Genomic DNA, 11,413 nt, shown 5'->3' on the forward strand with positions numbered 1-11,413 from the left:
TTTCTTACTCAGTGAATCCATCGTTATCAAATGGTATATTTTCTGATACTGTAAATGTTTCTCATGTTAAACCTTTAATCAAAAAAGCAAATTTTGATGAAGATGATAGGCCTCTAAACTTTTCGAGACTTGTTTGTTGCAGTTTCAGAAATATCTTGAACATACCGTAAACATTTCAGCACAGAAACTGCATTACTAAGAATTCACAACGCATCCTTCGTTCGCTGGCCACAATTAATCAATGAATTGCTTTCAAGATCCTGCTTCTTACATGTCTATTTACAATCATATATACCTATAGTATATATCAGAGCTTGTCTCCCCGCGGATCCTTAGTGCCTTGCTGGACCTAAATTTTCATGAATAATAACACCTAGAAATAGAATTTCCGTTTTCCTTTCAATACTGAAACCATAGAAAAATATTTTGATTATTAATTTTGAGTTTACGCTTTCTTCGGTGGGTATGGAAGATGATATAGTTTGACTTTGTAGCATTAATCAAGAGTTTATTTGCTGTAAAACAAGTATTCGTTGAACGTATCAAATAAACATTCATATAATCATTAACTCTTAGGATGTCACTAACGTTAATTAAATAATTTACATAAATCAGAAATAGTAAGGGACCTAAGACGGACCCCTGTGACACCCTAGAAGTCATATCCCTCGTTGAAGATTTACAGGCATTTATTTCAACAAATTTCTTACGTTTATTTAAATATCTTTTAAACCATTCAAATGGAATACCTGATCCCATAATGAGCAAGTTTAGACAATAATATACTATGATTAACGACGTGAAAATCCTTGGATAAATCAAAATATGTACTTAGTAAGTATTCCTTATTTTTAAAAGATTCGTTGATAGAATGTAAATGATCAATGATTTTATGACTGGTTGAATGATTTTTTTTTCTAAAGCATTTTTTAAAAATGATAATTATAGTCTAGAGTGTATAAGTTTTTCAGTGATTTCTAGTAAGACTGATAACATCGATTGACTTAAAATCCTTTGACTTGCAGATCGTTAATTAATGGAAAACACAACAATTTGGCTTGTAAAATAAGATCGACTTAGAAATGATTTGAGGGGCAAAGTCAACTTAGGCAAGTTGCTGTATTAGCAAAGGTTACACACAAACTATATATAGGTCTATAATTAGTTATGCAGTAACCCGTTTTAAATATAGAAACTACATTGGCAATTTTTAATCGTTGAGGTACATGTCCAATGTTTGTACATTTTGTACAACATGTACATGTTTAATGACGAGTTGATGACACATGTTAAATGATTCAAAATAAATTGTGCAAGTACAGATGCAGTAAGATTGTCATAACCGGATCGCTTAGTTGAGTTAAGATCGTTTATTATTTCTAAAACTTCAGATTTACAAGTAGATAAAAGAACAAAAGAATTCAAAACTGGGGTTGACAGGGAAAAAGGGGATCTATACTACAATCAGACATTGAATTGTTAATGGTACAACCTATTTCAGAAAAATATAAGTTAAAATTTTCACAGATTTCTTTAATATTATAAATGTATTTATCGTCAATCTTAATAACTTTGGGATGGCAATTTATTTTTTTCTTAGGATTAATTACCAGGTTTATCACACCCCAAGTTCATTTAAGATTAGATTTAAATTGATCGAATTTATTTGTAAAATATTTTTTCTTGTCTTTACACATACTATTGTGATATATTATTATATTTCTTATGTATTGATTTATCAAAGTAATCTTGAGTTTTAATAAATTTCTTGTAGAGTGTATGTTTACGAGCACTGCATTTAAGAATAGATTTGGTCATCCATGGCTGTTTTTCTTTTTTTGCATAAATGTTTATTTTGAACAGTAAGAAAATTATCGATAAATATTTCAAATGATAATTTTGCATCATAATTATATACATAAATAAATCAAATGATAATTTTGCTTCACAATTATAAATTTCAGACCAATCTTCATTAGACAATAAGAATTAATATCATTAATAACGAAGCAACGTTTTTCACTTTCAGAACAAAATTCTAGTTTAGTTTCAATAATTTAGAGTATTTGCAAATAATGATATCTCCGTTATAAGTACTCCGGAATATATTTCAGCAATATTTTGATTGGTATAAAAGTGGTCAATTAGGGTTGCACAGCTAGCTGTTATTCGACTTGGTTTTGATAGCCTATAGTTGGAAAAAATTAATTTGAGAGAATGGTATTAAAATATGTATTAACGAGGTTGTGATTCACAAGCTTGATTAGGTCTATATTGAAGTCACCCATTAGACAGTCCTTGTTAAGGCAGTTTAATTTAATAAATAAATCATTCAGTTTGGTTGAAAATATCTCAATATTTGAATCAGGTGGCTTGTATATGATGCCAACAATTTTATTTTTTTGTTCCTTGATTTCAATGAAAAGAGAATCGCATATGTTTTTAGGTAACATAAGATAATTTCGTAGCTAAATATTAAGGTCTTTCCTAACAAAAAGCCCCCCCCCCCCACCTTCTCCATTATCGAGTCTGTCACTGGGTAAAAACTCGCAATAAGCAAGGAACAGGGACTCTTTGTTGTCATTCAACCATGTCTCAGACAGACCAATAACAGAAAAATTAAGATTTAGAGTGTTAATTAAATGTTAAAATTTATCCATTTTATTAGATATATGTCTAATATTAATATGCAAAAGAGACCACTGTTTATTTACCTTGATAGATTTATTGACCATAGAATTGAATTTGGTAAAGTCAACATATTCACATTTATCAAGAGTAATAGCCCTAACAAGGTTAGAAATTCACTAAGCATTAATACAGCTAAATCTAAGGTTTACCAAGATTTTTTGCTATGGGAATCAAAACTAAAAAGGGTCAGAATTGGCCTAATGTACCTTTTGCAGAATTGTAACAATTGGGGAGCAGCCAGGGAAATCGAAATGATCAACTTTTTTGTCTGTGAGGATACACAGCTAATGCCATATATAGGTATATTTCTTAACTTTATAAGGTAGCGTCAATAGTTTATTTTCAGTTTCTTTTATCATGTTGGCATCTGTGGAATTTAAGATTTGCTTTAATTCACTTCTAAGTTTCCTAGAGATTGCAAGTTTGAGATATAAATTTCTTTTCTGCTCTATGATGACTGCACAAGTTTAAAGTAATTATTACTAAGTAGACTGCAATGTTAATATCATCTGCTCTGTAATGCCTCATATGGGAATATTAAACAAATGCACAAATCAGACCAATTTTTCATACCACTATTTTTCTCGTCTAGAAACTGTGATAAACATCCTACTGCTAATCAATAATAAACTTTGATATTGTACATCTGTGGCAATTTATCTCAATCTTTTCCTATTGCCTGGATATGGACAATGAGGTAACTTACCCCGGTATTCTTAAAACGAACTTTAGTCGTAGTTTGAGCTAAATCTTAAAACGAACTTCGAATAGCACTACGACTAAATCTGAACCTGGACTACACTGATACCGCCACAGTCCCGAGTTTTTTTTTTAAATCAGCCTGGGTCGGACTAAATTGTCAACTTGAAATATTTACCCCACTAAAAAAGTGTGTTTGTAACGATAGAGTGAAAAGTATTAAAAAACCGATTCTCTAAGTAGGTCTGATGATTAAGTTTAGCTTCCAAAAGGTGTGTGGGATAGTTTCTGACATGCACAAAATCCCATCACGTTGCAGTCACCTAGCTTCACCATAAAAACAAAGATGGTACTGCAAAGATGGTACTGCCCTCGCTCGGCTTCAACTATAATAGTTCTCCAAAGAAATTTTAAGCGACTGCTCAAATTCTCTATTGTGTTGACTAACACAGTTACTATTATAGAAAATTAATAAAGCTAATGATGGATTATGAGAAAATGTTTTTGAAGGAGAGACAGCAGCTTAATATTCATCCATGTTACTGAACCTCTAAAATTTTGTCTGCTAAAATTAGCTATTTTCATTGGTTAGTTTGACAGTCATTGCTTGCCAGCCATATACAAATTGAATTTAAGTTGCAACTAAGACTACTGTAGAAGAAGTTCTAGTTCGAAGTGTCGACTGTAGTTCATTTTAATAATACGGGTAAGTTTCAAAATGTCCTGAGAGATCTGCGAATGCAAAAATTTGGAACACTGGTGTATACAATGGGATACAAACATTTTCAAATGACTATAATAGTGTAATGCCCTTTATTTGCTATATATATATATATATAACATTTTAATATGAAATTAATGTTTATGCTATTAAAATGGCTGATGGTATTACAGACACCGACATGGTGCAAATTGTATATAGAGTTTACCATTCGAATGCACCGGTGATTTCCTAGAAAGCTTCATTGTTTCACTTACCTAGGCATTGATTAGAAACAAGCATGATGAACAAATTACTTAAATAATAAAAAATCTATATTGGGGAAAACTATTTAATGAATACCTCAAACAACAATCAAAGCCACTTCTGTATACTTACAGTATTACAATTTACTATAGGCTTCAGTTATGACTACAAATTCGGCATGTGGACAAAATTAATTACAGTATCAAACTGTATAGTACAGTAGTTTAACAGCAGAGTGTAATCACCTTTTTAAAAATAATGATTGTTACATTAATGAGTATAAAAATGCACTATAATTTAGTACATAAAGAATATTGAATATTTAAACATTCAGAAAGCAAATAATTAACACAAATAATTGTTTCAGTTAGGAGACACATAATGATAACTCAAGAGTAATTATACTAAAATTCATCAATCAAAGAAATGCGAGGTCTCTTTCTGAATAACGCCAATGCATTCTGCTTTTCTTTGATTCGGTCTTTCAATTGTTTTACTCGATCTTCTCTTGATGAAGGCACGGCTACCAATTTTTGTTCTACTAAAGTATTTTGATATGGACCTTCTGTATCACTGTTTGCATTCAAACATTGTTGGTCTGCCTGAAACTGTAATGTACATTCTTCATCCTCATCAGACAGAGGTTCTTCTTTGATTATTTTTGATGGCACTGGCTCCTGGTTTGGTATGTCTTCATCATCAGACAGTGGTTCTTTTTTTATCATTACAAGGGGAAAATGCATCGATTTTGAATCACTCATAAATGATTCCATTATAAACTGTTGTTCTTTCATGAAACTGTTCAAGTAGCCAACGTTATCGTTATCGTCACTGGCATCCAATGGTTCCTTTTTTATAAAAACATCTTCTGTCACTGACATCAGTTGCTCTGAAACTTCAAAGCTTTCTGATGAAGACTGATTATTGAATTCATTTCTTTTCTTTTTAACTCCATGTTCCTGTGTCAATGACAAGATTTTTGGTAATGAGATCTTCAGTACTCTATTTCTTCTCAGTGTATTTTCGTTAAGTGCATGCTTAACCCCTTTTAGTATCTGAATAGATGCTGTGTTATTGATAGGAGAATTGTTGTTTCTCTCCATCTTAACTGTCTGTGAATTTTGGGATTTTATGTAACTTTGAGATGGTGAATAGGGTCTTGTTGCTGTTTTCCTTCTCTGGCTCCTCCTGACTGCAGAACTTTTTCTATTAAAGGGTTTAGTGTTAGACATTCTGCTCTTGGTATCATCAACTGGTTCATCCTCTTTGATGTCCGTGTCCAATCTATATTCCAAATTTGTACCTGCTTTTTCCTTGATACATGATTGTTTTAATGTTACAAAGCTTGGTTGCAAACTAGATGGAATCAGTTCTTTGCTGCTTGATTTACGAGCAATGCCAATAGAGGACTTGCTTGTTTGGCCTCTCTGTACATTTAAGTTCGTTATGCCAGAAGGCAGTGCTTTTTCCAATGGTTGGGCTGAATTGGAGTTTGGTAATTGATATTTTACATTGCTTGCTTGTTGAGGTTCTGTTTGCCTCTTAACATGTATTACATGGCCTGCAATTTGTTTCAATGCATTTAATTGCGTACTTGCTACTGCAGATTGACTAATATTCTTGGGAAAATATAGTCCGCCTTTTTCAGCAAGTGAAAACACAGATGTTATTTTTATATTTGATGGATTCGTAGGCCCACCTTGTTCGTGATGTTTAACAGGCAATACTTTCACTACCTGCTGTTGCTTTGTTTGGACATTTTTTCCTGGATGGTTGGAATCTTTTGACACAATTTTTGGTGTGGAAACAGTGTCAGATTTGTTACTGACTTTACTAACTTCCAAGGGGGACAGCATTGATGCAGGTGCAATTGATTGAAGTTTTTTAATGGAGTTTCCTAATGTTGCACTATTAGGTGTAACACTTTCAGATGTGGATACCGGAATTTGGACAAAGCTAGACGCAGGCCCTGATGGGGTAGGCTTCTTTATTGGTGATGCAACTGCAGTGATAGCTCCCTTAGCTGCTTTTACATGGTTTATCCAGTTTTTAATAACCATATGACGTTTGAATTTGTGTTTCTCATCTAGTAAATTTACAACTCTTGCAACACCAAACATGTTTTTGGAATCCGCTTCGACTTGGGTTATTGGAACATAATTGCTGTATGACATACCATTTTTGATGAAAATAATTCGCTTACACAGCCTCATGCCATTACCACTCCTAAAAATACAATAAAAACAATAAATTTACATAAAATATGTTATAATAAAAATTTTTTAAATGCTTTTAGATTAAAAAAACGGTTAAAAAAGCTGTTTTTTAGTAATACCAAACTATTGCTGTTGATATTACGTATTGTAATAATTAAATGTTTCACACTCACACAGTTTTGTTCATAGCACAAAGAAAATCACATCAAAATCTTAATTTTAGCCAGTGTTTTAAAATTGATCTTGAAAATGCGCCCATGATGGACACGAAACATTGATTCTTTATGTCAATAAATTTTGTGTTAATGTTATATAGTCAACATCTGTTGATTCGTTGTTTTAGAATAATGTTTTATATGTTATTTTGTAATGTTAGATTTTAAATGCTAAACTCAAAACAAAATTACACCAGAAACCTCCATGCACTTCGGTAATTATCTCTTTTAGCAAATATTGTATGTGATATTCAATTCTCAAACTTTTTAAGCAGCTCTCACACCTTAAGTTTTTTTCTGCCGACAAATTCCAAAGATTTTTTCCATGTCAAAAACTGGCAACATTGGCAGAGCACGTAGCTGCTTTGAACTGGCGACATTAATTTGGAAAATATTCAAAAATTTTTTTTACATTAGCCTAGAAAAAAACAATATAATATAAAACATATTTATTATGAATAAAATGTAATATAAAACTCATGAGGCTTGTAGTAATTTTTAAGGCTCATAGTAATTTAGTATATCTTGGTAAGCTCTTGTCTGAAAATTAGTAGCAGTATTTCATTTAGAATAGCTTGTAGTAAACTTAACAACCTAGGTGTGACAGCTGTTTTGAACTGACGGCCATCACCAAGTGCTATCTTTTGGTTGACATTCTATAAACATATTTATTTACCCTGTCGGCACAGCAAATAAAGCAGGAATACTATTCGACGAAAGAGGTGCTACGTGGATCTTCTCCATATTTGGCTGAAACAAACAATAAAAACACTTCACACTATACATTAATACAGTTTTGTAAATAATTTATGGTACAGGGCTTTAAAGTGTGCAATTGTGCAGTGTTGGATAACAATGGAGATGAGCTTGGTGGTAGGTACTACCAAATATTAATACTATATAGGGTGTAAGAAAAGACTATTTTTTGTATATAATATAGTACAGTGGCGTATCTAACCCTAACCCCAAAAATTACTTGCTTCCCCCCCCCCAAAATCACGGTCAAGTTGTAAAAAAATCACCTTATTTTGAGAATTAGTGCCCCTCAACTGATCATCGGGCCCCTTCACCTTAGTAGCACCCCCTCCCATCAGCCACCCCATTTCAAGACTTCCAGATATGCCACTGATACAGTAATGTAATGTATTAAATACTAACAGTACACCACAAAGATATTGTAAAAAAAAGAGACTAAATTGTTTAGTTGAGAGATATTCTACATTATCTACAATCTACAGTATGTGGTGAACAGTACCCAAGAATTTAACACATGGTCATCATGCCACCTTCAAGCAATAATAAATCAGTAACTGCAATTAACGAGAGCATCAATGATGCAGTAGCCTGCTCTTGTTTTAATTGCTTGAAAAAAGTGAAAGCTTCATTAAACAACGCCTAAGTGTTAGAATAAAAGAAAATGTATTTTTTAGGATATACACCCCTATAGTGCAATCCATTTGACTGTCTTAATATTACTTTAAGGCAACGTTTACTGAAAGTTGCTGTAATGACTATTGCCGAATAATTATTCAATTAAAAAAAAACGCAAAATGTTCAACGTTAGCGAAGCGTCACGGAGTGGTAAACAGAAAATTTATAGGCCTATTCAAGGCCCTTCACTCTTTCACTTTCTTTGCCTAGTACCCTCGCACTTGCAACAATCGAAGAGATAAAACAAAAGTGATTTTAATAATTGAATGAATATAAAAAAATTGTAAAATTCTTATATTTGTATTTTTTGTCGATTCCTAATATATATGCAATATGTGAATTTCGCTTTCATGCACAACAACAAAAAAAAGACAACCAGTACAGTATCCTGATTTCCTGTATGTTCATGCTACTTGGCGATGGTGAATAATTTGCCTACCAGGGGAGTGCGTCCCAGCATCTCTGCCAGACCAACATAAACACCAAAATGGGTCTAACGATGGTGTGAGAGTTGGCGATCATAAACATAGGCGAGAGGTAAATTATGAAGGATACTTTATCGTTTACTTTAAATTTAACACAAAATTTATGCTTGTATTGTACGAATGTGACGTGAGCCTCACGCTTTTCGACCAAACCTCAAGCTCTCAAGCCACTCCCCTACAATCTCTCACTTTTTCACTAATCTTAAGCTTTATTATATTAAATCTAAACTTCTTATCGAAATACTTGAAACCGTCACAATTCTATAGTTTATCAGGCTTAGCAACATAGAAAATTCTATCGTTAATATTCTAGATAAAAAATTTGTATGGTTTAATTTGAGCACTAGAGATCTATTCAAGAGTGCACCAGAGAGCATCTAAGCCCAAAATTTTTCGAGCTCCTAGGCGGGCCCTCGACCCACACCAATTGGATTTATTTCGTGTTAAATCTCAAGCCACTAGCTACTTCCGATATAACATGTATGCTACTAGAGTACTAAGCCCTACTAGGAGCGGGTGGTGCAGCGTGCAAATTGTTGGATTTCTGGTTGTGAGATCGGCAGCTTGAAGTTGAGACCGACATTCTCCGCACTGCTTGTGTCCTTGGGCAAGACACATTTGCCTCTCCTCACCCAGAAGTATAAATGGGAGGGTCATGCTGTTAACCTGCTTGTTGGTGACCCTGCTATGACTGTTCCAGTCAAATTAATAACAGCAACTAGATCAATTGATATCATACAAGAAAAAAAAGAACTAGGCCCTACTACTGTATCTGTCAAAACATAGGCAATTCATCATGGCTTTTGCATGAATTAAGAATTATATTCAGCTCATACAATGTATTGACAATTGTCAAAAATGTTTTAAGCACGACCCAGGGCCAGTGGGGTATCTAGAAGTCTTGAAATGGTGGTGTGGGGAGGGGAAAAGGGTGGTGGCCTCGACGATCAGTTGTGGGGCGCTAATTCGCAATATAAGTTAATTTTTAACAATTTGACTATGAATTTTTTGGGGGGTAGACTGGTGGGCGGGCGTGCAAGTAATTTTGGGGGAGCATGCGCCCCGTACCTAGATATGCCGCTGCCCAAGCCTAGTCCCAGCCCAGTTCCCGCCGCTATGGCCCGGGTGGGGCAGTTTATTGGCAAGTGCTTAAGTTAGAGGGCGGGGCGTTTTTCGATTTTAGCAAGGCCTACGCCTAAGCTAGGCCTAGCACTAGCTGACCTCGCAAGCCTAGCGGCCTATAATAGAGTAGGTAGGGCCCAGCCCAGTACTGTATGTAGAACACAGCGAATAGCCGCAAATCCCAGTTGCTATCAGATTTAAAATGTTCCCTTGTTTCTTTTATAAAAAAAAACTATCTATTGACGGATCCAATACTTATCTTGGGCTTACCGTAGATAAGAATCGAGCAATTCGAATATTTTGCCTCGCTGCACAAAATCTACTAACACAACAACCAAACCAATACGCATTTTTGACAATAAAGAGCGCACAACAACCAAACCAATACGCATTTTTGACAATAGAGAGCGCACTAATAATTGTTGCTTATGAAAGGCAAACTCAGCCAAACAATGACGGATGGACTGCACGCTCACAATGGAAGAAGCAGTTTGTGTATATCAAAGATTGATATATTCAAGATAGCCACCAATAATATTATTATTCTTAATTAAGCCATATATAAGTCAGTAAACGATTACCATCCTACACCGGTGATTTTGAGCCTGTCAATTCCTCATTCTTTTTTGGGGTGGTGGGGAAACGTATTGAATCTCCATGCTTATAACATGTTTGAGATCATTTAGAATCTGGCCTAATTAATAATGATGGTGTTCAATATATATATTTTTTTCTCTTTTGTGGGGATTTTACCCACCTTTATTTCTTTCATTTCATTTTTTTTGTCATTAGAGACATAAGCATAACAAAGAACATGAGAAATTAAAATTCAATTGCACTGAAAAGGGGGTCAGTCCGCTATGGCTGACTAGAAATTACAACTTTTATTTTCTAATTATTTAATATTTTCAAAAATGTTACTTTATAATGATCTTTTTATTTATTATAAATACACAAATGTTCAATATATTTTTATATAAAAGTAGTATCAGTAACTATTCATCCTATACTGGTAATTTCAATGTCAATTTCTATTTTGTTTCAAAAATCTCTATGTACAATACAACTCATGCCAACATGTCTTTGAGAGAACTGGGATGATTATTGGTCATAATAAATTATAAATTTTGTTTCCTGATATTTCATACGGCATTATTGGACTAAGATCTGCATTATAATCATTGGCTGGCCATATAAGTGCTACAGTTCAGCTTAAACTTTTCTAATACTGACTAAATTTTTTAGTTTGTAAAAACACGCTCATACAATGAATTGAATTACCTATTAGTACAAATTGAGTGTTATTATATTAATGTTACTTTATTTCTGAAAATTGCCGCAACCACACTCCAAATAACCATCCATCAACTAAGGAGTATACATTTAATGTACTTATTTTTGGTGAAGAATTGTTATATAAAATTATAGCGGTATAAATTTACACTTCAATGATAAAATACCGTCATAAATTTCCTCGTAAATTTAAATTGCTTATTTTACAAACGTTAGTTTTCACAGCTGCGGGTGAAGTTGTATACATCGGCACCGACTGCGGATACTCTAGTCACCCAGCGGATCCATAAGGTC

The 11,413-nt window shown here is 33.6% G+C and overlaps 1 protein-coding gene across 1 annotated transcript; it reads right to left on the reverse strand.

Annotated features, from left to right (window-relative positions):
• Positions 1 to 4,741: 4,741 nt before the first annotated feature.
• Positions 4,742 to 10,251, reverse strand: LOC117104890. The gene is made up of 3 exons (XM_033245784.1): positions 10,097 to 10,251; positions 7,465 to 7,538; positions 4,742 to 6,583 (listed from the first exon to the last, which is right to left on the reverse strand). Exons 2-3 carry the CDS (start codon positions 7,530 to 7,532, stop codon positions 4,762 to 4,764), a joined length of 1,890 nt encoding a protein of 629 aa, XP_033101675.1. The 5' UTR covers positions 7,533 to 7,538; positions 10,097 to 10,251; the 3' UTR covers positions 4,742 to 4,761.
• Positions 10,252 to 11,413: the final 1,162 nt, after the last annotated feature.

This window comes from Anneissia japonica, unplaced genomic scaffold (genome assembly GCF_011630105.1).
Source record: "Anneissia japonica isolate Jap-2015-1 unplaced genomic scaffold, ASM1163010v1 scaffold287834_len5846547_cov211, whole genome shotgun sequence".
Lineage (NCBI taxonomy): Eukaryota > Metazoa > Echinodermata > Crinoidea > Comatulida > Comatulidae > Anneissia > Anneissia japonica.

What these genes read in the sequence shown, in the direction of transcription:
- LOC117104890 (XM_033245784.1), bottom strand. Translation starts at nt 7,532, where the DNA reads ATGGAGAAGATCCACGTAGCACCTCTTTCGTCGAATAGTATTCCTGCT. An exon ending in TTATTTGCTGTGCCGACAGG is followed by an intron (nt 6,584 to 7,464) that starts GTAAATAAATAT and finishes TTGTATTTTTAG; the next exon opens with GAGTGGTAATGGCATGAGGC.